At 47.4% G+C, this 27,735-nt stretch overlaps 1 protein-coding gene across 1 annotated transcript; it reads left to right on the plus strand.

Moving 5' to 3' along the window:
• On the plus strand, positions 1 to 27,735 carry Rnf11 (Ring finger protein 11). The gene is made up of 4 exons (XM_037432413.2): positions 1 to 574; positions 22,355 to 22,509; positions 23,297 to 23,507; positions 27,369 to 27,735. Exons 1-3 carry the CDS (start codon positions 464 to 466, stop codon positions 23,466 to 23,468), a joined length of 438 nt encoding a protein of 145 aa, XP_037288310.1. The 5' UTR covers positions 1 to 463; the 3' UTR covers positions 23,469 to 23,507; positions 27,369 to 27,735.

The following is a 27,735-nucleotide window of genomic DNA, read 5'->3' on the forward strand; positions in this document are numbered from 1 at the left end:
CCCCGGCGAACCGACACAAAAGGCGACCCGCCGTCTGGGCGATTCGATGAGCGTTGCGACGAACAAAGGCGACCCGACGACGAGCAGGACTTAATGAAAGGAGCGTACTAATCACCGTATCACTACAGTTCGTCTAAAAGGGAAAGCCCAGGCGGGCGCCGTCAAAATTCTCTTTCTTTCCCGCGTCCTGCGATGCGTCTACGGACTCTTTCCAGGCAGAGGGGTGTGCCAAATTAAGCGAGAACCCCGGAAACCGCCAGTCCGACGAAGCTGCTCGACGGAGAAGTCGTCGGGCATGTCACGTCTCGACGTTAGGCCTACTGCCACCAGACGCGCTGACTACTTGGACGGCAGTGTGTTCTCTGTTCCCGGATTACCATGGTTTTTCATAGAGCCCTCGGCCCGTGCCAGCTGCTGATGTTCTGAAGCGTCGAAATTCTGCCCCTCGAACATCCGGTCAACCATGGGAAATTGCCTCAAATCGATGTCGTCGGATGACATCTCCCTTCTGAGGGATAATCAAGGCACTAGAGACTCGTCAGCTGATCAGCTCGGACCCCCGCCGCCTTACCAGGTGCGTGTGTTTTTCATATTGCTTGGTGATCTATGCAAAACTTGGATTGCGTGGTTTGCTCTCGGGAAACTTTATTTTTTCTTCTTGAAATGAGGGCGAGCTTTTCATCCAGCATTTTTGCGGAGGGGAGTCCCCCTGTGTAGACCAGTTGCGTTTCAGTTTCAGGGAACTGGTTGTCGACTCACTTGTCGTCATGCGCGACTGCCCGCTCTGTTCGGGTGTCTGTTTTTGTTTTCACCTTTGCGCGACCGGCAACTTTGGCGTCTCCTCGTAATGTTCTCTCCTTGTCCTAGCACGATTGTCATTGCAAAGTGAGGTCGCGATCGTCATTGCAAAGCGAGGTCGTGTAGACGCTGTTAGCTGATGAGATCGCTGCAGCCACACAACGCGCGTCACCAGATAGCCGTGACTTAGACATAGGCGCGGCGCTTGTAGAGCGAAACCAAAGCAACTGTTTAATCCTGAAAGTTTTCTTCTGCGGTCAAACGCTCGACTAAAGTGTACTTCGCCGGGGATCTGGACTTGTTTTGAGTCTTTTTACCGCCGAATTTCATAATCCCACTGAGATTAGGCGTTCATTACTGAAGGAAGCAAAAAACAAAATACAACAGAAAACTGCGTAGTTACAACACATCGCGTGCCCTGTGTACGACGGCGCGTTTGTTTAGTTAGCCTAATTCTCCTATCTCTTTGTTTTCGCGTTATCTCTGCGTAGTAGTAGGTCTGTTTCTTTAGAGAGAAAGAGGGGGGAGCTTGTTTTGCTTTTCTTTTTTCGATCCTCTACTGTCTGGCGGTTGATTGTGCGCTATCTTCGTGCAGTAGCTCTGACAATTACGCAACGGGTAAGGGCAGACGTCGGGGGGGAGAGGAGGCAGTATTCTTGATGGAGGCTGCAGGCGCGGATCAGAGGAGCAGAAAAAAATGAAAAAGTCAGCTGCTCGGATCGAGCAGCTGCTGCAAATCCCGCACTTTTTCCGCACGCAACTCGCAGACGGCCCTGATGATGATGAGTCATGGAAGAGCGTGCAGTTTGCTGGGGTGGAATAACACCGCGGCTGCGGACGCGTTTCTAATTATGAAATTGTTGCTGCCCGGCCATGTTTTTTTTTTTTTTCGTCCGAACAGGCAGACGGATGGACTGTCGGTGTGTGCGAAAACGCGGGGTAAAAATGTAGCGGTGCATTGTGGGTGATCGTCAGCGTTGCTGGGAACTAGCAACTGGTGGAGATGGAGGGGGGGGGGGGGGTAAATATTCAGAGCGTGACAGCGCAGTTTTCAGACGCTCTCGCCCCGCTTCTCAATACACACACGCGGGTGGATTCTGCGTGCATGCGCCGTTTCTGAACATTGTATATATAAACGTTGTGTGCCGTCGGGGTCATTGGTATAGCGGTAACACCAAGCTAAACATAGTAAGTATACAGACCTGTTCAAAGCGCGTCAAGAGTTGATGTTTTTAAGTTTGTGGTTGATATCAAACGTTACTTGCAATGTGGCGTGGGGGGGGGGGGGGGAGGGTAGGTAATCGCGAATTGAAATGTGTGAAACCGTGATGTTAGACAGTCGAAACGACTGGCGACTCGTTGAAAAGAACGAGAACAGGACAGCGCGAATTGTCAACAAGATCCTTGTTTTTTGCGATGTGCTAACTCCACCAGTGATGGAAGTGCTGCTCCAAAAGAAAAATACCGTTCCAAAGTGCAATATTTGCTACTGCTTTAAACCTGCTCTGAAAAGATGTTGGCAAACTAAAAAGAATGAAGTTGAACCGTGGGACCATTCCGTGAGCGTAAGTGAAACCAAAAGCAAGCTGTATACACTATCAGCCGAGTATGCCACTCAGTGGTGTAAATCCAGAAATGTCTCAAGGGGTGACACATATCAGGCCATGGTGTCCAATTCATATTTTAATATAGGTTGTATTGTTATTTATATGAGAGTTAAAATCATGCTTTCAAATAAAATCTAAAGAAACTAGCATGGGGTCCGAGCAATTGCATCGTTATATACAGTCACTTTTTTCATCTTTTTTAGGGCATTCAACACAGGTAATAAAAAGCCCTTTAAAAAGTTGATTGCGCTATACTAACCTGTTAACTCTGTTTTATTATGTGCTAAAGATAAATCCCAAGTGGGACACTTGCAAGGGTTGTACTCCCCAGCCTGAACACCAGGAAAGTCCAGACTCTCTTGACCCCCCCCCCCCCGCCCATGATTTACGCCCATTATACTGCTTGTGTACTAGGTGCATACTATTGTGACGTCCCCGCAATCACGGACTGGACCCCAGTCCTTTCAAAATGTTTAAGGTCGTTTCTTAAACCCACGCATAAAAAAAAAAAAGGAAAACCTTCGGTGTAACGAATGGCCATTCCAGAGTGGAGTACCTGGAAGGATTATTTCTACTGTTCTCGCGGGAGATTTGTGGCATGGGGGAGCAGCAGAGCACCTTTTGTTGGTTTGGGGAATGCAACCCGGCCGCAGCGCCTGTGCCGGGTCCGACCTGACTTTTCGTCAGCCTCCCTGGCTCCAGGGCTCATTACTGCGTTCTGCGCGGATGGCCACCCGCGGCATTGAATGACGAAGAAGCGGCGGCTACGGAGAATTACGCGGGAGACACCGAGCTGCATGGAGACGTCGAGACTCGTTCTGGACATCGGCTCATCAAGTACCAGAAATTGAGACAATTGGTTTGGCCGAAAACATTTTGGCACAACATTGCAATCTCCGGACATTGGCCGTTATAGACGACGCAATTTGTCGGAAGCATCGGGACCATTGTTCGCCCGTAATTAAAGTGTCTTCGGACAGCTCGTCCATCTCTCTTCCTGAGGCTTGAGTTTGTACATTGTTACTTGCTCGGCTTTGCTTGGGAGAGGGTTTTCTACTGGTGCGGGCCGCGGGAGCGGCCGTCGAAGATGACACACACCGACTGACAGAGAAATGTGTCGTGTCAACAATGGCAATTGGTCAGGTGCCACGGAGGGGCGTAGTCGGGTCCTACAAAAAGGGACTACGAGACGATACAAGGGAGTCAGAGATACGATGCGAAGGGAGTCGGAGATGCGGACTCGCTTGCTGGATTTCGAGCTGACCGGTCGTGCGCTCGCGCGCTCCGCGCGCTTGCGATCTCCCGCGTCAGCGTGGCTCTGGCCGACTGGACTCGCCCTACGTCATCTCCTGCCGCCGACGACTTTCCACCTCCGACGACAGTGCAGCTCTGATTTACTGGACTTGTTCTACGCCATCCACCGACGCCGAAAGGAGCTCTCGCAGGTGCGCCCCGTCCTCGGACTCCAGTGACCGTGCTCCATCTTTCCTATCTCTTCTATCCCCTCGATTTGTCCTCGCTCGCTGTGGCTTACCACACGTCTCTTCTTCTCTTCTCCTTCTTCGGCTTTCCCACATCTTTACTCCTATCCTTTTTATCCCTCCTCACCCCCATCCCTCGTGAGCTACTGTGGCGGTGTCGCTCTTTGAAGCAGACAATAACGGGGCTCGCTTTTCTCTTCTTTTCTCTTTTCATAGCCACTCCGGAGTCGGAGATGCGATGCGAGGAGCTCGAGATGGTAGAGAGGCAAGGACGGTACGATGAGGAATGACAGTTAGGGATAGGAGGCGAGTGAATGGAGCGTTACGAAAGAGGGCTAAGATGGAAATCACTGAGAGGCACGACGTAGGTGACGATGAAGACGCTGACGAATCGGACAGATCAGACCTCGACGCCAAGAACCAACCTTCAGTCCCGATTTGAGCAGCCAACTCCGAGGCCCCGACTACATGGACATTCTGCGAGACGAACTTCACCTCCTTTACTTAAACGAGCTTTGCGGGAAGGGATGCGGCATATTGAGACATTGCGCGGTTTTATTAATTTATCACTTTATCATTTGTGTTGTCGTGGGTTTACTCTGTATTGAGGCACCCTTGTATTGTCACAGTTACTTCGCTTATGTATCCTGTTTCGCGTGTCACGAGTATTTGCGGATGTGTTACAATTTCGTGTAACAGAGATGTCGTTCACGGACAGTATGTGTGTGCGCCATTTGCACTTGCTATTAAATTAAATGAATCAGTAAACAGAAACAGGTCGTAGCGTCTCTTACTTCCCGGCCCCAGCAGGAATCCCTGTATGGGAGAAGTGATTGAAACACATAGCCAAGAGGGAACCGGATAGACAAAGGGGTTGAGTGGTCTTCCCTCTCTTTGGTGATCGGTGGCGTCGCGGGGGACGTCTCACTATCATAAGGCATGTTTAATAACAAATATAAATATTCATTGGATGCTTTTTAGACTTCAGGAGTAGTTAGGAACATGCATCTGCTCTGAAGACACCAATAGCAACCCTAAGCTATAGTATTTTTTTTTCTGCTCCGATGACACTTCAGGCTGCTCCAGAGCACCGTTTTTTTTTTTTGCTCCAGAATCTGTTCCAAAAAGCAAAATGTCGCTTCCATCACTGTCCCGTGTGTCCGTGCGAATTCGCCGTATACTTCACACTTCGATGCTTGTGAAACCATGGATTGCCTGTAGCTTGGTGGCGCTGCGCGATTGTTATTAGCCTCGTCTTCGCAATACCCCTTGTTCCAGTAATCATCGTGCGAGTTGAATGTCACGAGAGCGTTGGGTTTCTCGTTATCTGAATTCTTTGAAATGCTCGCTGATCGGCGGCGTGTAAAGTGTACTACGTGCAGCCGAGCCGCTTTCAGATCGGGATCATTTGAGGCTACGCGCGCCGGCAGAGTCCGCTCGTATCTAATCGCGCACTGCTGCCAAGGCCGAAAAAGAGGCGTGACAGAACGTCAGTAAAATAAGAAATAGTAGGCCTTGCTTTATCCGGAACATGGGGCCGAGCGAAGCTTGGCGCCGGCATGTTTGATGTAGTGTGGACCCTAGAAACTGTGGCTCGCCCCGCCCGACCCGGTGGTCTAGTGGCTAAGGTACTCGGCTGCTGACCCGCAGGGCGCGGGTTCGAATCCCGGCTGCGGCGGCTGCATTTCCGATGGAGGCGGAAACGTTGTAGGCCCGTGTGCTCAGATTTGGGTGCACGTTAAAGAAGCCCAGGTGGTCTAAATTTCCGGAGCCCTCCACTACGGCGTCTCTCTTAATCATATGGTGGTTTGGGGACGTCAAACCCCACATATCAATCAATGAAACTGTGGCTCTTACCTACACTGGAGAATCGGTCACGTACCGGTTAGCCATAATTGAAACTTGTCCCCTGCAATTCCGATTTTCGCGTGTAGTTCTTGTGTAATACGTTGTTTAACAAAACTTGAAATTCGGGCGCTACTTTCATCGTTACATGAAAGTGGCGCCCGTCCTGCCCTCTCGTCTTGTGAATGCCTCTCTCTCCTCTCTCTCTCTCTCTCTGTGTGTGTGTGTGTTTAAATCTCGCGAGACAGTGGTCACGGACACCGCCGGCGGACAACCATGCGGCGCTATAGAATCGGCCCTTGTTGTGATCTCGTGTAACAGCTGTCGCTGTTAAATGCGGCGGCAACGTGAGAGTACCGAGTCACCTCGACGAAAGACCAGATTACCATATCATAAATGGCTGTTTGCCGACAAGCCCCCGATCGATAGACCAATTATCGAAAAAGCGGTGCATATATATATAGAAATAACGCACGCGACCGATGCGCCTTTCGACGGCCGTCCTTCTCTGTCTGCGCTCGCCGGCGTCGGATTTATCGCGTGCGTCACCGCCACTGACTGAAGTGTGCGCTATTCATAAAAAAGAAGTCTGGCTGAAAAGGACAGGGTTCTTTTGATTTTTCCATCTTGTCTTGTTCTTATCCGGTACTTCCTGAAGATAAGGCACAACTCGGCACTGCCGAATTTTTACGAAAATTTACGAAGTACTCACGGCTTCACTCAACGAGCAGAGCTCGCTACCTGCTGTTTATTGTGCGTTAGAGACCCCGTATACGTAAACGATGACACGCGTAAGCAGTCACCACCGATGAAACATGAGTGCAATAATCGACAAAAAAAAAATACGCACGAGCAACGAAAAAAAAAGCCGCCAAAAAAAAAAAAACTGGCTATCAACACTCATTCTTGCAACAAATAAAACGATCGCAAAGACCAATGGATCCGCAGTTTCGGTTAGGGTGCCTAGCCACTCTATTACGGTGCTCGGCTGGTGACCCGAACGGAAGTCGTGGGTTTTTGATCCTGCCCGCGGAGGTCGCGTTTCGGGGGTTGGGGCGGGGGGGGCGGGGGGGAGGGGGGGAGGGGTAGATGCGATGTCGGTGCACGTTAAAAAAACACGACAGTCGAAATTACCCGCAAAGTTACGGCGTATATCATAGTCATGTCGTGGTAACGTATATGCTGTCGGGCTAGTTGGTGTGTAGCTGTGTAGTGTGCACTTTTCCGAGTCTCTTCTTTTGTCTTCTTTCGAGTTTGCGCCAACGATGTTTTACACAGCTTCGTTTCGTGGTGTTGGCGCGCAAAAACCGGCATTATTATTATTATTATTATTATTATTATTATTATTATTATTATTATTATTATTATTATTATTATTATTATTATTATTGAGACCTAACAAAAACACAAGCAAAGTATAGTTATTTGTTGTAATTATGACCCTAATGTTGTCTTACAAAAACAAAAATAATAATAAAAACCTTCGGATGTATCTTATTCATGTATTAATCATAGCAGGAGTTATGTAGGCTCCCAAAGACCCGAACCGGACAAGTTTACCCGGTTCCTGGAAGAAGGGACCTGCGACCCCCATCGACGTCAGAGACGCTGATATCGCTCTCCTTTCTCGAGATGCCCAAAATAGCCGATCGCATTTTGGTCCTTCTTATTTGTTGACCTATCGGATGAGCTTTTCTTCCCACAGCGCGCGTCTGTACTGCAGCGGGTGGGGGGAAAAACGGGCCCGCCGAGGAAAAAACAGGGTTGTAAAGACGATGTACACGGTTCGACGCATGTCGGCCGCGTCTTCTGCAAAGGCAAGAACACAGCGCGAACCGTAAATATTTTTTTTTGTCTAAAGTTTCAACGTCCTCCACGGTGTTTGCCTTTTTTTTTTGTACTGGTTCGTGCGTCATGAAGTTTCACCTTCTCTCGCGATTTTCCCGTCTGTTGTTCATTCGGGGAGTCCATGGAGTGCTATAATAGATGGCTGCCGTCACTGGGAGAGCATCTGCATAGAGATATGAAGGTAGATCGGCGACTGACAAAAACATCGAGTCGTCCCTCGTTGTAAACAACACTTCGCCGAATCGTCTGTCGTGTCTATCACCTACTGACGAACGCAATATAGGAAAAAAAAAGGCGCTTAGGCTGTGTATGTTAATCTCACTTCAAATAAAAAAAAACGCAAAAGCGAAAGAATGCATTGTAAACCGATTGACCGCCCTGCCTTAGGGTGTTCTATATACAGTGCCATTAATTAGGCCCCACATTGAGCTTACACCCTAAAGATAGACATTGTCATTTCCGATGGAGGCGGAAATGTTGTAGGCCCGTGTGCTCAGATTTGGGTGCACGTTAAAGGACCCCAGGTGGTCGAAATTTCCGGAGCCCTCCACTACGGCGTCTTTCTTAATCACATGGTGGTTTTGGCACGTTAAACCCCACAAATGAAAGGTAGACATTGTACACCTCGCTGTGTACCACGTACCCAATTATTATCATGTGCGCAGGCTAGTGCAGAGTTCTGCATGGTTTATGCGTAGAGTTGATGTGGTTAAGTTTTGACGTCACGTCACTTGAGAACAAAGTGCACAGAAAAGATATTGGGTTTGGGGAAGGGGGGGGGGGTGTAATGCACACGCCTACACGGCCATAACATCGTGCTCTTGCTTTCTTTTGACGCTGCGCCGTCGGCAAGACGCAGCTTTATTATTATTATTATTATTATTATTATTATTATTATTATTATTATTATTATTATTATTGCTTGCTGACGGTAACGCCTTCTTAAATTCCCGGGAGGGTCCTGGCGCCACAGATTGTCATTAGAAGAGATGTTTGTTTCTCCCCTGAATTAACAATGCCCCAAGCTTTATTAGACACGCTGAGCAACTGAACGGTGATTGGTACGGCAATAACTGATACAGTAGCAAGGTAAAATACATTCGCCGCGCCACGGTGGTCTGGTGGCTAAGGTACTCGGCTGCTGGCCCGCAGGTCGCGGGATCAAATCCCGGCTGCGGTGGCTGCATTTCCGATGGAGGCGGAAACGTTGTAGGCCCGTGTGCCCAGATTTGGGCGCACGTTAAAGAACCCCCGGGTGGTCGAAATTTCCGGAGCCCTCCACTATGGCGTCTCTCATAATCACATGGTGGTTTTGGGACGTTAAACCCCACAAATCAATCAAGTTAAACTACAGTAATAAAGCTGTGGCATATTTTGCGGTAGTGTATGACGGAGCGAAAACGCGCATGCTGTGTAGACCGGTTTTAATGAACGAATGAACTACCTTATTCGACCTTTCACACCTGACGAAGGTAAATAACCAGCCGCCCGGTACTACTGAGAACTAACAGACAAAGATGTCAAGTAAAGTATAGGGGACATTATTGGAAGTAATTGTAATGTAATTGTGAAGAAAGTGAAGTGGGTTGATTGATATGCGCGGTTTAACGTCCCAAAACCACCATTTGATTATGAGAGACGCCGTAGTGGAGGGCTCCGGAAATTTCGACCAACTGGGGTTCTTTAACATGCATCCAAATCTGAGAACACGGGCCTACAACATTTCCGCCTCCATCGGAAATGCAGCCGCCGCAGCCGGGATTCGAACCCGCGACCTGCGGGTCAGCAGCCGAGTACCTTAGCCACTAGACCACCGCGGCGGGGCAAAAAGTGAAGTGCACTAAAAGATAACTTGCCGTGGGCAGGGAGAGAACGTGCGACCTTCGAATAACGCGTTCGATGCTCTACCAACTGAGCTACCGCGGCAGCTATCTCCCTCGTCCACTTGGTGAGAGTCAAACAGCACCGCCTGTTGCCATTATGCGTGGCTAGTTATTCGGAGGCCGTAGGTTCGGTTCCTAACCACGGCAAGTTGTCTCTTCGTCCACTTTTCTTTCTTCACAAATACATTACAGTTACTTCGAATTACGTCCCCCTATACTTTCCTTGGCGCCTTCGTCTGTTTGTTCTAATTAATACTGTGTCTAACAATGAAAACGACACTTTCGCGACAACCTTATTCAGCACCGGAACACCCGTGGTTATGATTGCTGAAACGATTGCAACAAGAGTTACGCAAATAGGTGGGGTGGGCGCAAAGTTATTATCAGTTCTCAAAGTGCGAAACTAGAGCAGACGACGACGACGAGAAACGTTCACTTTCGCTCGCCTGCTGACGTTAAAGACGTCATATGTGCTACACTTCGTCACGACTTGAAGCGAAGCGACGACTGCACTGTTCTGCTTTGTAGTATTTTGCTTTTCAGGCGACGATCATCAACGGGGACACGCGCCACCACCATGAGATGACGTCACCAATAACCTCTTTAAAACTAATACGCCAAAAATGACACGGTGCCTTTGAAAAAAAAAAGATAGGTCCCCCTATCGAAACGTCGGCCAGCCAGTGCGAGGAACTTCCGCTGTTCATCTTATGAGTATCCCACTACGTTGTTTCCTTCTGTCGGCTCCCATCAAGATATTAGAACTCCAGGCCGAGGTGGTTTGCCCTCCCCCGCGAGAAATAAAAACTGTGGCGTATACACCGCTGGAACTCGGACCCTACCGTTTGTGGACACAGCTCGTAACCCGGGATCCTTTAAATTGAGACGTCGGTTGAGCTACCGGTCAATCCTTACGACAACGTCCAATAGCTTTCCAACAGTAAGTACCATTTGATAAACACAGGCTCTTCTCGGCATCCGGGCCTGCGAATAAACAATCGAAGTGCAGTTTATCAACTGGAAATGTATAACTGTTCGAATGCAGTCTCGTACGCGTGAGAAGGAAAACGAAGAAAGTAGAGGCACTTCTTCCTTCAGCCAGTGGGGGAAAGCGTACGCGGTTGGGTTGCCGCCTTGTTGCTGACGGCAACCGCGGCGCGTATCCGACACCGTGCGTCCTATTAACTCTCTCTCGTCATTTCTTTCTCCTCCTCTTATACGGCTGTTGCATTGTTCCTGTCGCTCGCACCCGGTTTAAGGAAGGAGCGAGCTGGGCCTATTGGGAAGTGCGGTGTCAGCAGCGCGATCGCTTTTTCCTCCTCGTCGGGCGGAGTCGTAGCTCTTAGCCTCGCGTTATTGTAATGAAGCCCGGCGAGGAGGAGTCCGTACTCTTACGTACCGCTACACTCGGTGGTCACGTGTCCTGCGCAGCAGCGTCGCGTGTCAGGTCCTGGCTTTGGCAGTTAGCATTGTAGTGAGAACCGCGAAGCTACACCGCGTATGCTAATGTGCCCCCCAGTGACACGGGCCACACACCGACACTGGCAAAGTGGCGATACTTGTGCAACGCGAGACAGAACCTTCCCTTTTTTGCTCAAGTTGTATGGTGCGGTGACGTTTCTGCTGCAGTTCACCTCAGTTTACGTCACTTCGAGCTGCAACAGTGCAAATACACCGCTCCCCCCCCCCCCCCCCTCCAAGAATGTCTTCCGACCTTGGCATGATGGCCGACCATCATACGTGCATAGCTCATTTTTTTTTTTTGGACCGTTGCATGGGAGTGCAAAGGCTGACGACCCTTTCCCCGGCAGTGGCCGTGTGCACGACCCTGCCTCGGCAGTGCTTGTTGAAGCCACGCATAACAACGAAGGGCTACGTGCTAGCGCCCAAGGGTCATTTTGTTGGAATGGGGCGTAGCTCCAGCTAGAGGCGTAGGGCTTCTTATTTACGCGGAGAACAGGAGGAGGGTGGGTGGCTAGGTAGGCCAATGAGCGGTGACCGGCGAGTAATTCAGTTTAGTTAGTGTCTTTTTTACCCTACTGGGACGCCAAAGTGAAACGTTTAGATGGACATACCGCACCTTGTTTAGATGGACATACTGCACCTTGCGAGCTCTAGGGCCACATGTTTCACTATCATAAGTTCATTATCAGACAGATTTAGTTGAGCGTCCGCAGCAGCTCTGCGGACGCAGCATGCCATTGCGATTGGCTACTAGGGTTCCTTCCCACATGTTCTGCTTTTATGTACTTAATAAAATGTTTTCTCTCTAGCAGCCCGCGTCTCCTGAGCGGCGCTGGACGTCAACCTAAAACTGCCTTTCAGCGGAGAAAATTAAGGTTTAAAGTTCGATTTCGTGCCGAAATCCCCGTGCATGACGTCAGAAATTTTCGAAATGTATTATTTTTTTTTGTATCTTCGCGACGAAATTTCTGAAACTCCGTATGCTAGGTCTATGGCACCCACAGATGACAGCGTGCTTTATTGCTATCGATTAGAAGCCACGTCGGGACCCAGTAGACGCCTTCGAAATTTATGACGTCACGGTGTTTGGTGCGGGAATCTCAAGTTGTCGTCTCCACCCGTAATTTGTTTTCGCGCGTTTTCTCGCTAACCAAGCGTCGTGTCGCGCTAAGACTGGTGTTTTCGGGATTGTGAAATTGTACTGTACTAATGCGTGAGCAATTGATTTTTTTTTTTTTTGCTCTTTGGTATCCCTAAAAAAATACATGCTCGCAGCTGTCTGCTCCTTTACGGGCCGTTCAGCGTGGTCGCGTGAACTCTTGCCGTTCGGTGGAGTCAGGACACGCCCAGCGTAACAACCGTCGTGCTTGGGCTCTAAGTCGTGCCCCCATAACGGTAGGCGGAATCCCTCTCTCGTGCTTAGCGGCGCAACGTCATAGCTCCTTATAAGCCACCATGACTCATCACTGAACCGCATGGGCTGGTGGGGGGTGGTAGAAAGCTTTCTTTTTTGTTCTTTTTGCTTGAGAAAAACCGCAAAGTGCAGGCTCCAATTTATTGTTGTGATATCCAACTGACCCGGTTAGTCAGTCTTTACTGTAGTGTTGTTTTGGCAGGAAGCGGCTTAATTCCCACTGGGAGGACAAATGATTGGGTGTTGATCAGTAGTCCGGATGGTTTGGGGCATTCCCACGTGGCATGGTAGAAGCTCGGTTTTTCCCGTAGAAAGGACATTGTTCCAGATAGAAGAATAACTGTTGAGTGAAACGGAACTTGTTTAGGAGCTAGATTGGTGGGGCCCCATGTTTATGGCTTTACTGGCTTGTGCCGCCAGCCGCACGGGGTCAAAAAAGCGCTACAGTTTCACATCCTGGTCCAAGCTACAGCAACGAGTGCCATCCATTTCTCTGGATAGTTTTCTACCGTACACTTATGCTGTAAGCAGTTTGGCGACTTGTCCTTTTACTGCAACTCCGTGAGATATGTGGTAGAGGGCCGCTGCAGGGTCACGACGTCACAGACAATCGCGCCCGTACAAAGTTGGGAGAATTTCGCGCTGTCGTGGTGAAGTTGGATAGAATCCTATGGAGGTACGTGGGGGGTACTGACACGAGTTTTAAGTATTTCGGGATTGTTGGTCTTAATAAAAACATAGGTTTCGATAATTCTAAAAAGAGTATTGTGGTGCCTGAGAATGCATCGCATATATATATATATATATATATATATATATATATATATATATATATATATATATATATATATATATATATATATATATATATATTCCTGATGAAGGCCAGACTCTACCTAGGCCGAAACGTCGAAATAAACCACGTTGTGACCGCTCACGGAGGATCTACTAGACTATATGCAACGCTACGGCCACTCAACCACCATGCCTGCATATATATATATATATATATATATATATATATATATATATATATATATATATATATATATATATATATATATATATATATATATATATATATATATATATATATATATATATATATATATATGCAGGCATGGTGGTTGAGTGGCCGTAGCGTTGCATATAGTCTAGTAGATCCTCCGTGAGCGGTCACAACGTGGTTTATTTCGACGTTTCGGCCTAGGTAGAGTCTGGCCTTCATCAGGAATATATATATATATATATATATATATATATATATATATATATATATATATATATATATATATTAATACCGCTACCTTTAAGAGCCACTTTCGGTTTCGATATCCAAGGGGGGGTTGACTTCTCTGTTACGTACCGTGGCAGTGTGACGTCACGGGAAGACGTCACGCGACGTATTAGCGGCAGACCTGCCATCTCCTTGTGATACATGTAAACAACGGGCTGCACACAGGTCACCGAGCTCGCACACACAGTACAACTGAGAGTTGACTCGGCGGAATAATTTCCGTTGCGGTGGGGCCATGGCTTGCTTATGCTCGGAGACGAAAGCCTTTAAAATCAAAGAAAGTATTCTATAGACTTTTTCAAAAAACGCCTCCCTGGGTGCCGCCATAGTTTTCCTTGGGCTGCGCGAATTGGCGTGACCCCTCAAAAACGCACTGACAACACTGCGCCTTTAGCCTTTGTACTCCCGCGCGCAGCCCATCATGGCGGTGTTTTTTTTTTTTTCCCCTCCTGTGAAAAGGTGTATACGTGTTGGCAGATTCCGGTGCGTTGAGAATGTTGACTCAGCGTACCAAAGGAAACGAAAAGTGTCCCTTTTGCAAAGTCTCAATATCGTGTCAGTATTCCTTTTAAGGTATTCGCGGGTGGGGCTTCGTCTGCCGCGCGCTGACTTGAGCGAACACGAACACATGTGGCGGCCGCTTTATATACTAGTCACAAGTTGCGTATGTACCGCGGGTGGGCTCACCCGCACAAACGCCGTAGAGCCGCTGCCGTATAGAGTTAGCACACGGAATAAGGAAAGTACGCGATCGCCTTCGGCGTCATTAGCGCGACGGAGCACGACCTGGCCGCGCCCTCTCTGACGTCATCCGAGATACGTCGATATCTGAGCAGCGGGGAAGCCGGCCCCTTCGTGAAGGCCTGCGGACTCGCAGAAATCAAAATTTGTGACCCGTCGAGGCAGCTCGCGGGGGCTTCGCTTCACTTCGATTCCGTCATCGCGACGGACGCATTTCGATGGTACGAAAGGCTCAATTTAAGCGCCCGCTAGCCTGCAGGTTTCGGTGCGCGTCCTGATGAAACGAAGTGTTCCACTGTTGTGGATCGGTTGTTACGGTGCTTGGCCAGAAGGTCGCGGATTCGATTTTAGCGACGCCGGTCGCATGTCGGGTGAAGGAAGGCGAAATGGTCGTTAAACCCTACATAACATTACGAAAGAAACATTACTGGTCAAAAGTAATCCGGCAGCTCTTAACGCTGTACGTCGTTCCCAACCATGATCAAATTGTGGTCTTAACGCGCATTTAAATTTTTGATGGAAACGTGAGTGTTTGCGTGGCAGTGTTACTTATAGTTAGCGGACTCCGGGTTAATTATTTTTTGACGACCTGGGTTATAACGTGCACCTGGATCCCGAGTGCGCGTGTACTTGATTATTGTCGTTTTTTGTTTTCATTTCGCCCCCATCGAATATTAACGTGGCTGGCAATCGAACCCGTCGCGTCGAACCATGCTGGCGGTCTCGTGAAATATTCTCGAACTGGTTCGTTGGTTTTTGTGTTGAGGCATGTTTCCTCTTTCGTTATTTTTTTTTTCCCTCTTTAGCGCAACAGTTCGCGGAAAAACAGTACTAAGGCACAAGCCTCTCTTTCTTTTTCTTTTTTGCCTCTCAATTATGACGTCAAGAGCCTCGTATCAATGTCCCGACTTCCCCCCCCCCCCTTTTTTTTTTTTTCTTTCCTTGTTTGCGGCACCGATCAGTCGTAGGTGGCTACGCCAGTGTTTGTTCTGGCGCTACACATGAGCGCACCTTTGCGCCGCGCTCGCGTCTACGCGTGACCGCAGATAAAGAAAGGGCGGCTTTGTTGGCGTGCATCGACGCCCTTCACGCGATGCCACTACATGACGACTAATCGTGCTGGGACCTATAGTTGCGCTTCGAAGGCCACGCGATTCGCTTATCTCCCGCGCCGATCATTGAACTCGGCTCGTCGGGTGAGGCCGATTGGTGAAAAAAAAAAAAAAAAAGCTGTAGCAATGGCGCACCGTTTAAAGGGGGAACGGGGTCTCAAAATAGCAAAAAATAAAACGTAAATAAAAATCTCAATTCAGAAAAAAATAATAATTTTTAGTTAAGTTTAGTTCGAATTACCATGTTCTGGAAAGATATTGTGCTATGGCGAAACAACCTTTTTCTTGCGAACTACACGAGTTGAGTCGAAACGCCATTTTCTCGGCTTTGTGATCCTTGTGAAGTGCCTCTCAGCCTTGCGGCAGTGATTAGTGATTACGAACTTTCCGTAGTAAACAGGTATACAGACAAACTTGGTATCATTCTTTTTTCTGCAACAACTCAACTACAGGCTAAAACTTTTCTTTATTTTTTTTGCAAATCTTGATGCAGTTGTAATATGTGCCAGCTAATCATCGAAAGTTCCCCCCCCCCCCTCTTTTTTTCTGCTCCGCGGAGAACCCAGCGGGCGCTTGTTTCTAGCATGGGCGTAGCCAGGGGGAGGGGCTCGAACCCCTCTCTCGAAATTTTTCAACTATACACTCGCACACAAGCGCACGAGCATTAAGTTTGCTGATCCCCCCCCCCCCCCCCCCGTAAAAAGTTTTTTCCTCCACCACTAGTTTAAAAAAAAGAATGCCGCGAAAGGGTCGAGGAAACTTGCGATGAAAAAAAAAAATCCGTAATAAACAGGGGTTGTGTCGAGCCGATGTTTCGACAAGCGACGTTTCTTCCTCAAGGCTTGAACAAATCTGTTCTGTTTGATAGCCTTGATGAAGTCAAGTCCGCTTGTGGAAACATCACCCTCCATTATGAATATTCTTCCTATATATATATATATATATATATATATATATTTTTTCTGCTCACGGCTGGTTATTTTTTCACCCACTTTTCTTTCTTATTTACATTCCATTGGTTCTAATAACTTCCCCTGTACATTCCTTGGCATTACTGGCTGTTAGATCTCATTAATATTGTGTCAATACACGGAAAAACTAGCCCTCAGGTATACACTTCTTTCCCTTATATATATATATATATATATATATATATATATATATATTAGAGAGAGAGAGAGAGAGAGAGAGAGGGAGAGTGGGAGTAATAATTCAATGGGCTAGTTAGTCTTCGTGAAGGTATGGGATATGGCAACGCCCTTGTTGACAACGCTCCCGTTGTGCCATATCCTATATATATGTATATATGCTGTTCGCGGGTTCTGAATCTCTCGTCTTTGTGGGAAACGCAGTCCGTACAATGCAAGGAGAGAAGGGGGAGAGAGAGAAAGGAAGAGCGCGTCACGTATCGGCTGCGTCTACGTTTGTAGGAAAAAAAAACGAACAAATACACGTCTACGTGACGTCCGTGGGAAGCTCTATGTCCGAGACAAACGACATTTGATCCGGTTTGTGTGTGCGTGCGCGCGCTCCCAGGGATAGAAGGCGCGTAATACTACTTTCCCAAGTAATCGGGGGAGGCTGTTCGAGGAACGCTGCAATTACGCAATCCGCCTCTTACACGACACTATACGGCGGAAAAGTCCCAAAATGTCCCTTTGTATCGGCATGACCTCCGAGACGGTCGGCGCGCGCGCCTGCCATCCTGGAGGCTATGGTTTCAGAGGCATTCCTTCTGGCGATACCGTACCGGCAGAGATCAGCAAGGGAAAATGGAAAGGGCGGATTCGGATGCTGTAACCGCATCTCACTTGACCGTAGCTCGCGCTTTGCGAGAGAGAGAGAGAGAGAGAGAGAGAGAGAGAGAGAGAGAGAGAGAGAGACAACTTTTATATTCGAAACTCAAGTCCGGGTCCGAGCTATAGGGTGAGGCTTCACTCACCTCCCGTACAATGGTTAGTTCAAGGAGAATTGTCGCTGAGGAGGTTGTTTCGCCCAGATTCGCAACTTTGGCGTATTGGATCTGGGGCAGTGCCAGTATGTGTAGGATGGAGTCGGTATGCAACCGCGCACTTGACAATGAGGTGTATATATACGGGGCTTGCTGTATTTTGTCATTGCAGTTTACGAGATGCGATGGTAGCGCCATGAAAGACACACGGCGACAGTGAATACACTGGGTAGTGCGTTTGTGCTTTCCTCAAGAGCGCGGTTTCTTTTCTCGAACAAGCTTCAGGCGGTCGAGGAAGCTGTCTTCGGGCTATTCGGAGGGGTTCTAGGCGATGCGCTAGCGAATTCGTGCGCTGTGCGTGCTCCCAACCACTTCAAGTTGTTCGTTTTTCGGGTGACGTGTCGCTGTGCTCTAGCGGCTGTCGTGCTCGACTTCTGACTCGAAGGTAGCGGGATCGAATCCCGGCAGCATTTTTCGATGGAGGCGTTAAAGCTGGAGGCCCGCGTGTACTTATTTAGGTGCACGTTTTTTTTTAAAACCGCAGACTGCCGAAACCCCGTTCACTTATGATTAAGAACCACCATTGAGCCCCGTCACGGTGGTCTAGTGGCTAAGGTACTCGGCTGCTGACCCGCAGGTCGCGGGTTCGAATCCCGGCTGCGGCGGTTGCATTTCCGATGGAGGCGGAAATATTGTTGGCCCGTGTGCTCAGATTTGGGTGCACGTTAAAGAACCCCAGGTGGTCAAAACTTCCGGAGCCCTCCACTACGGCGTCTCTCATAATCGTGTGGTGGTTTTGGGACGTTAAACCCCACAAATCAATCAATCAATCAATCAATCAATCAATCAATCAATCAATCAAGAACCACCATTGATCCACGAAACGGGAAACCTCGCGATCGCGCTCGCCAGAAAAGTTCCTCCGACGTTCACTGGTGTTTTGTTGCTGCGTGGGCGTTGCGAAATCGACGAGCTCTCCGGCCTAGCTTTTGGGAGGAGAGAAGCCTTTCGGGGCGCTGAGCCTTTTGTGTACGGCTCGGGTGATTGGAACGAAATGTCGACCGTCGTGGCCCAATTTGAAAGAAGGCCTTTCCCCCGTGTCTATTCATAAATGGGTCATTTCTGAAGTTGAAAGTCTGCTTTCGGGAAACACGTCGGTACTGATCGTAAAAAAATGAGTGAAATCTTGACGCTGCACGTTATAAAAAAAAAACACCACGCTGATGGTTGAAATTTCGTTAGGTCATGGTTGGGGCCCGTAATGCCTCGGAAATTACGATATGGTTGTTAGTAGATCCATGGTGGGATCATGGATGGATGAAAACGTAAATTAAATCACAGTCTGGTTAACGGGCTCTTACGGCAAAATGTCCTTAGTTTCTCCCACTATTTTTGTCCTTTCGCTAGTTTTCTGCCCCAGAATAACACCGTTTCTTATTTCTATCGCGGGAGTGTTCATCTGCTGTGTACTCAGATTTGGGTGCACGTTAAAGAACCCCAGGTGGTCAAAATTTCCAGAGCCCTCCACTAGGCGTCTCTCATAATCATATGGTGGTTTTGGGACGTTAAACCCACTGACCTCCACTAGGGAGGTCAGTGGAGTGGAGGTCAGTGGTTAAACCCCACAAATCAATCAGTGTTCATCTGCTGAAGATTCTGATGCACGAGCCGCCCCTTCGCGCTGCCTGGTGCTCAAGAAGAGTTGAGTCCCCCTCCCCCTTTTCTCGGATGAACTCGCTTGTTGTGTGTGCCCCCACCACACGTGAGAAAACCTTGCGCCCCTGTAAGTCGGATCCAATGTCCATATGACTAGAGTTACTGTATGTATTCAGTAACTCTACGCATGACGCGATGTCAGCGACCTCGCGATCGCGCTGGGTTCGAACGGCAAGGTGCCGGCCACCGTCGGCAGCAGTTGCCGGAAATAACGCGCTTTGTTGCCAACAGGCGCGCGGCGCCACTCTCGAGATTACATCTCGACCCTGCCGATGGCGTTTCGCGATAAGCACGAGTCTCGCTGACCAGCGCGTGCTTCGCACTGCGAGCTGCGGCTTGTAGCCGCCAGGTGGCCATGGCGGTGGCTGCTACGCGAGGACGCCCCCCGGCAACGTCGCGCGACAGCAGCTGTTCGACTGCGCGGGACTGGCTGACGTGAAAAAAAGAAAAAAGAAGGGTGAGGATTCAACCTCTTACGTCAAACTTGAGCGAGGACGTAATTCGGCTGGGGCTGTTGCCGGGGCCGGCTTCTGTGTCGCGTCGTCTGCATGTCTTCCGGGCGCCTTCGGGGGAGTGAGAGGGCGGAGGAGAACGCCCTTGTAGGGGTTCCCTACGTGTGCCATTTGAGATTACGCCGCTTTCGGTCCGAAGGCGGCAGTACCTTCGTCCTACCCGTGCAGGATAGGAGGATGTTGCACATGGTGTGCCCTCGATGCTGCACTGGGGCTTTCTCTTTCAGGACTTTTTTTTTTCAAATAAAGTTCTCTGTACCTGTATACGATGTGCCGACACACGCACAATTATACATACATGCAATGAATAAGATCTGCTCAACAATTCTTTTTTTTTTTTTTTGTAATCCTTGGTTTACGCTCAATGAGTGTCTGTCAATTTTTTTCACTAAGTCGGAAAGAGATACTCCCACTCCGCTACTACGACTGACATTTGTGAAATGTGTTCTCCTGCAACTCTTGTAGAGTGGCTTGGGCAAGTTATTGGGGATTCGTTTCAAAAGGTATTGACAGGGCGTAGAGCGATTAAGAACTCGGCACCCTTTACCTCTGTTGTCTTGTGCTTTTCCTAATCGTTCTATGCATTAACACTCCTTGTAGGGATTTTGTCCACTGCCTGTGAACTGTTGAGTATTAAATCATTACCGACACAAGCATTTTCAGTTGCAATTTCGTTGCGTCGAATGAAAGAAGGAGTCCTTGGAAGCGTATAGGATGTGCCGGTAAGCGCGAGAGCACTCCGAAAAATCAATATCAACGTGTTTCTAAAAGTGGGCTTCTCGCTCTACTGTGCCCGCACGTTGAGACGCAGCATGAGCATCTCGTCAAGTGTTTGCGCAAGTTATTGCAGCATTTTGTCCATGCTTGGTGCGTGAAAAGGCTGGAAAGTAAAAAGAAACATGAAAAGCAAATATTGGTGGCGATGATACCTTCAAGTGCATGCACCATTTGCCTTGTTGTCATTGATTTTGACAGCATCTACACAGTTCCTGATCCGGGGGAAAAATGAAGTAAATCATCTTTGAAAGAGCCAGAGACTTCAACACCTCAGCTGCAGGAAATTTCATTGAGCCAATGGTGGCCTAAATACAAAAAAGCCCTTCGAAATGCATGTCGCCATTGGAAATCTCGATGGGAAATTCAAAAGTGAGACTATTGACATTCATTATTTTTTATAATAATAAACCTATGGTAGTGAAATTAAGGGCCTACTTTACTGATATTTTAAAGATGTGAAAACAGCAGTGTTTTATATTCCTCAGACGCTGTTCGCACAGTGCCAATAGCACAAATACACAGTGTGTTAGAAAATAATTTTAAATAAGCAAGAAAGGGCAGAATCATAACCCAGCTGAGCAGTGCTGTCTCTGCATGACATATAAGCTAGTAAAAATCCGAAATTTTGCTAGCGTGTGCCAGTACAAAGTATGAAAGCTGTCAAAGCTGCAAAGAGCAGATGCTCTGTAGGAAAATGACTATGCCTCTTCAACTGTACCATATCTGTGACTGATTGCCCTATGGGCTCAAGCTCCTCGGAGCAATCGGGCAAAGACTACGATTAGGATGCATTTGGAGGCCAACTAGAATCGCTGTTCCTCTTCATTAAAGTGAAAAACACTTCTTTACATTACGTGCTTGCCTAGTTGTGCATAACGCCGCCAGATGGCATCACTGGTCCAGGCAGCCCAAGTTCGCGGATAAGCTAAAGCTTTCAAACATTGTTATGAGGAGAGCATATAGGTTTGTGGATAGCGGCAGTAGACATTAGTAGGTTCAACGAAACATAATACCAGCCAAGTATAAACCTTCTTGTAATGATGCTGAGCTTACCATATGCATATAGACTCGGTTGTGGTGAAACCAATACAGTTACCGAAACTGTTTCAGTACTGTAAAGTTCGCGCATGTGCGCTTCTAACCGGGCATGATATTGCCAAACTTTCCATGCAGCAAGCTGGAACTGCTAGCTAAAAAGTCTACTATTGAGACGAAGGGTAATCATTAGCTGGGAGTGTTTAACATCTGTTATGGTAAATATACAGAGAATTGTGTCTAGCCTACCGCAGAGCACCACTTGTGACCCATCTCACGCCCGCCCACATGGGACTGAAAATCGTATGCCCAACGAAGCGCTGGCCCATGGTCGACAGCAGACGAGCAAATGCTGTAGTGCCATCTTGGTTCCATCGCTTCTGTCACTTTGCCATGAATGATGTCACATACATAGTGTTGCCAAAAATAGTGAGAAGCCGACCGAGCATAGAAAATCAATGAAATTAATTTGTAAAGAATCTGCACATATTCCAAGCTTGTAATTTGGCATAAGTAATGGAAATGTGCAAATCACCTCATTTAAATGAGATCCATTAACTCTAGAAAAATCACTGGTGTTGGTCTTTAAGAGAACTAGATTTTTAAGAGTACAGCTTGTCCGTCTAAAATAATTTATTACATCACATCAGTGTCCCCTTAAAAACATGAGAACAGCGTAAGAAATGGGGGAAGAAATTAATAAAAACACACGCACACCACATGTTCTTTGTTTTTGACTCTCACTCAACATCATAATTTGTTGCACATGCAGTCAGGTACAACGTGCGTCTCAATAACCTGCAGCCTTATGTTATGCATGCACCATGTTATTACGGAATGTCACAGTAACCGCAGCGTCATTCTCCCTTTCAGGAGACGGTGTCCATGCCGGTGTACTACCCATCGCCCAACGTAAGCCGTCCAGCCTGCCAGCTGACTGAGGAAGAGCAGGTGGTGATTGCCCAGCGAATGGGCCTCATTCAGCACCTTCCCACGGGCCTCTATGATGGCAGCAAGAAAAACAGAGAGTAAGTGTTTGTCTTGCATACCGTACTGCCCTCGCATGTCGTGTGCAATCAAGTGCAATAGAGTTGCTAAACTCTCACAGCTACGGTAGCTGACACCTTATTTGACTTGCTAATCAAAAATAGAGAAATCACACAAAAAAATAAATGCATTCATATTTTTAAATGCATGGGCTAATAGCACCACAGCAACATATCAGATAGCTCTGAAGGCATCATTACCTGAAAGACATGGTGCGAGGTTAGAAACGAGAAGAAACAAAAGAATACAGAACGTTCTTGCTGTATGGCATTCTTTGTCTCTTCTTATTCCTTCTAATTTCTAACCTTGCACCACATCTCTCAAGTAAGGAAGCACCAATGTGCCTAGCATAATGTACTCAAGGCATCAGTACACTACCACCCACTGCATGCTTGAATTTTTTGGCAATTTGGACTTCTGTATTTACATATGCATGTGTGCAGTGCTTATAATACAAACATACACAACCACTGGAAGCTAGCTGCATTATTGCTTGCTTGAAATTTTGCAGTTTTTAACACTTAATTAAAAAAATTGTCAGCCACATGACACTGCTGACAATGGTCTGTAGGCTTTAATTCTATCTTACAAGATTGGAAACGTCTCTTGAGAAAAAACTTTTGTTGTTGTTCCCACACATTTCGACAAAGGAGTTTCCACGATGAAGCTACCTTTCGTGCAAATGAATATCTGTAAAAAAAAACACATTGCCACCTGCTGTTCATTATCTCACTGTACTAAGAACATATTCCCACCACACCATTGCAGGTGCGTGATATGCATGGGAGAGTTTGCAATGGGCGATGCAGTTCGGTTCCTGCCCTGTATGCACATCTACCACACGGACTGCATCGACGACTGGCTGATGCGCTCCTTCACATGTCCCTCGTGCATGGAACCGGTGGACGCGGCACTGTTGACCACCTACCAGACCAACTGAGGGCTGCCCCCGCAACACATTGCGCATGCGCACTCGTTGGTAAGTGAAACGAGAGGGGGGGAAGGGGACAAACAGAGTGGACTTTGCAGCCACGTCACTGTGTATAGGTTGTTCAAATCTTGAAGGGGCATAGATCTGAAAATGTGTGGACTTGGCTGAAGAAAGTTATTTTCGGCGCTCACATGAGCAGGCTGAGATTCCTTGAAGAAAGAAAATGAGGGCAGCTTGCACTACTGGTGCAAAGGTGGACTAACAGCAGAGCATGTGGTCGACAAACTCTGCTGTTGGAACTTTTCAACCTCAAGGTCTCAAGAACTCAAGCAGACCTTGAGATATTAATTACCAAGATCCTAGCTAGCATGATATTAATTATCAAGGCCTTAACCAGTCATATGTTAATTTGCATGGTCTTAATTACATTGAGATTAATTAGTGTTTTCCTAAATATCATGGTCATGCAGTAAACAATGTGAGATGCCATGTAAGGAAGGTAGAAACTAATTTATGATCACTGTTTTCTGGTGTCGTAAACGGAATAAATGAAAAGCTTAAACAGCTCTGTTGTTCAGAGACATTGTGAAACTTTGAATGATGTAAAGTTAAGCTATAGTTGATAAGTATTCGGGAATGGGGAATTTAAGATGGGGAAATGCTGAGACTAGAGAGGAGAACCAGAGGACATGAACTGCAAGTATGTGCCAGTAAAGAAGGTAGGCACAAATCTTATCCACACTGTTACACTTCATTGCTGCTGAACTGCATTGGACATAAAACCAGTCCACCTGAGAGAAGAAGTTGAACTGTCTTTACTTTATATATTGTGGGGTCTCGAAATGGAGAGCGAGTGCCACGCTCTTGGAGTGAACGGACACAACAGACGCAGTCAGAACGAACCGAAACAACAACACACATTTATTTAACTACTTTTTGAACGACGATATCGTCAGCTGAATTATTATACATGAATTGTAATCAACCCAATAAAACAGCCTTACACAAAATTACACACCACTCAACATCATAACAAACACAAAAGCACACAAAAGGCGGCCTGACTCATCACAAAGGCCCCGGCAGACGGCCCGCGGTACCGGACACCGGGGCACCGGGAAAGAGATCTCAGTAAACTGAGATCTCTTCAGTGGAATAACTTTGTTCTTTGATTGCGCCATCCTGTTGCTCTCATGAAATGGTACTGCTGTTACACAGAACATATTTTCCTGGCTCCTTCAGGTTATATTTTATGAGAGTCTACTGTACGTCGGCACATCTTTCCAAAGAAAATAACTGAAAACACTAAAGACGTACAACCCACTGCATGTCCTCCAGTGAGAGAGTAGCGTCAACCTGTCAGTCACGAACATACATGTTAGCGTCCCTTGTGGCTGACAGCTTACGGTTTGCTTTTCCGGAGGACGCAGGCATCACTGTGGGCAACTCTGTCCAGGGACAAACGTAAAGCCAGACATGCACCATGCGTGTGTGTTCTTCCCACTCTCATGCGGATCTGTCTTTCTGATTCTGCTGCATTTTCACGCATCTCTTGTTTGGCTAAAGATAACACCCTGCTATTTAGGTTGAGCGTTGTTTGTACCACTTCTTCAACAGCACTATTATAGTAATGAGATGCAGAAATTCATATACACGCTTGTTACCTATAAGCATGTGCAGCGATGAGTAAGCGGCCTCTCTGTCTTGAACGCAAAAAAAATTCACAGGTGTATGGTTTGCGTTGTGCAGATTTTGGTGAGGGTTAGCTTTCTTTTAGTTTCCCTGCACGTTTCTTTTTGTTTTAACATCATGGTAGAAAAGTGCAAAGTTGGAGTATGCATGCATCATATGTTTGTGTCAAACCAACAGCTGTGAAGGCTCTGCTTATGTTGGATAGCCTTTCTTACTTTTGTTGAATGACCACAGTATTCGAAGGCAAGCCAGGGTGAAGCCTTGAGTGTGCACGTACTTACAGGGGCCCTGAAACACTTTTTCAAGTAACCATGGAATGAATTCACCAGAAGAGCTTAATTCCTCACGAATTCAACGCAGCAAAAATTTCAGAATCCGTCCAGTACAAGCGGAGTTACAAAGATTTGTCACATGCTGCAATTGCATCCTCTCTTCTCTAGTCCCAACGAAGGCGCTGGAAGCTAAGCAGGGAGGGATAACATGGCCATAGAGAAACGTCAAGCGAGCTCCGGGACCTTAAGCACTTTTTTCTTCTACGAATGCGCAGCTTTTTCAGTGTGATCGTGTGCGCAAGCGTGGACATGTAGCGGCCTCTTGCGGCAATCTCTGTAACGAGTGAGCGCGCCATGTTCGAATCAGCCTATGGCTGATAGATCGGCTTGCTACGTGTGATTTTTAAGTACATTGCGTGATTTGTCTAGAGAAAAGAAACCAATTTTTAGCTGACTTTTATAATTTCTTGAGAATTCCAGGCGACGTTCTGTGCTATAATATTTGGCTCACGCGTTATCGGGAGCCTGTACTATCGATCGGCAGCGTTTTCTGAACGTGCTCAGAAAGTGTTGCAGGGCACCTTTAAAGGGGCACTTAAAGTCAAATAACAATTTATGTGAGAATGAAAGCTCAATGTATGACAACATCTAGAACGACAATATTATCAACAACAGTGCCCTACTTACCGAGAAATTAAGGTACATGCACAAGAACACATGCGCTGTAGTAGGACATTTTCAAAATGATTCAGATGACATCAGACGGACGGCCTACAATTAATCACTAGTAATCGATCTAGCTGCACTAAATAAAGACCCTTCCAGTCATCAAGAGACACAGTAAAATGCTGCTTGTTCATTTCTGTTTGATTCATGGAAAAAGAACTGCCGGAAGTTACTATGGGGAGTGGCAAGAGTGGTTCAAAAATTCAATTTTCGCGTGGTTACACGAAACATGTAGTGCCCTCTAGCAGGGGCGCAGTTGAACCAAAAACGTCTGCAATCTCGAAACCAATGGCGGGAGATCGATCAATGAATTTTGTTGCTGCTATGGCTCCCCCTGCTTTCGGTCTACTGCCACCAGCCCAGTAAAGCTGGGCAACGTAGAGCACAGCAACAGTGACGCGAGTCGGTCCAGTCGATCCGCTTCTTGAGGCGGATAATTTTAAGTGGGCTAACCCGATGTGGACCACTAAAATGTCATTTTATTTCAAAATAGGCCCTTCCTCAGCAGAAAAGCAACACTTCGAGGTTTCTAGACCGCTATTTCAACAATCAACGTCGGCTTAATAGTTGCCTTTGGTGCCCTTTAAAGAGCCACTCACCAGGCCCCATAACAAGTTTTAGTAGACCTTGGCAGTTGTGTGTTCGATGAATAGCAATATGCAACAAAATGTTTTTCACTCAGTTCATTACGAGCTGGGAAAGCTGGTATTTTGAAGCGATGCGAAAAAAAGATGCGAGGAGGCGGGCTCGAAACCCTTGTCGCTCGACCCGTGTAGCTTTTGCAAGCCAAATCTCTTCCCTAGGATGGGGATAGCAAACCTTCATTGAGGGCTTTAAAAAAAAAATTTACCATAATAACATACAACGGGCCCATGCCATACCACAGCATACAGAATGCTATTCCATTTGCTCCATGTCTTCGTGCTGCCGGCGTAGGGAGTGCTGATGTATATTCGAAATCAGCAGTCGGGGAGTACCAAACGGAATAGTGTTCCTGTATTTCATGGTATGGTACAGGCCCGCTGGCGTACTCAAAAATGAATGTGCATGTAGCACTAATGAGAACAAACAACTAGTGTTAGGTTAATACGGCCATCTGGTCAACAAGGATCAAGGTAACAACGTTGGTTGAAAAAACCAAATGTTAGCAACACCTAATCATGTGTCTGCCCATCTTTTTTTCTCTCTCTTTCTCTCTCTTCTCTTACCGCTTCACTAGGTCTGTGTTGACGTGGGGCGTATTCAACTACCAGGCATCGCCTCTGAACTGTCTGCCGCTGCTGCTGCCACTGCAGGGTGCTCCGCAGCTCCACATTGAGTGAGCAAAATTTGCGATCGCCAACGTGTGGGAACTCCTCGCCTCTGTTACAGGCAGAGTGGGAGACTGGAAGTTTCTCTGACACGTCTGCCGCTTTCGCCAGCGATGGTTTCGCAGGCGCATGAGAAAAAAAGAGGGAGTGGCGCTGTCGAAGTCTTGGGCTGCGTGACGGCACCGACTCGCCAATGTCAACCTCACAGGTTTGGCAAAGCCTCCCGCCATCATTAAAATTGTCCAGCCGGAAAAGTGCACCATTACAAGCTTTTGG

The sequence above is a fragment of the Rhipicephalus microplus genome, chromosome 10, assembly GCF_043290135.1.
Source record: "Rhipicephalus microplus isolate Deutch F79 chromosome 10, USDA_Rmic, whole genome shotgun sequence".
NCBI classification, from domain to species: Eukaryota; Metazoa; Arthropoda; class Arachnida; order Ixodida; family Ixodidae; genus Rhipicephalus; species Rhipicephalus microplus.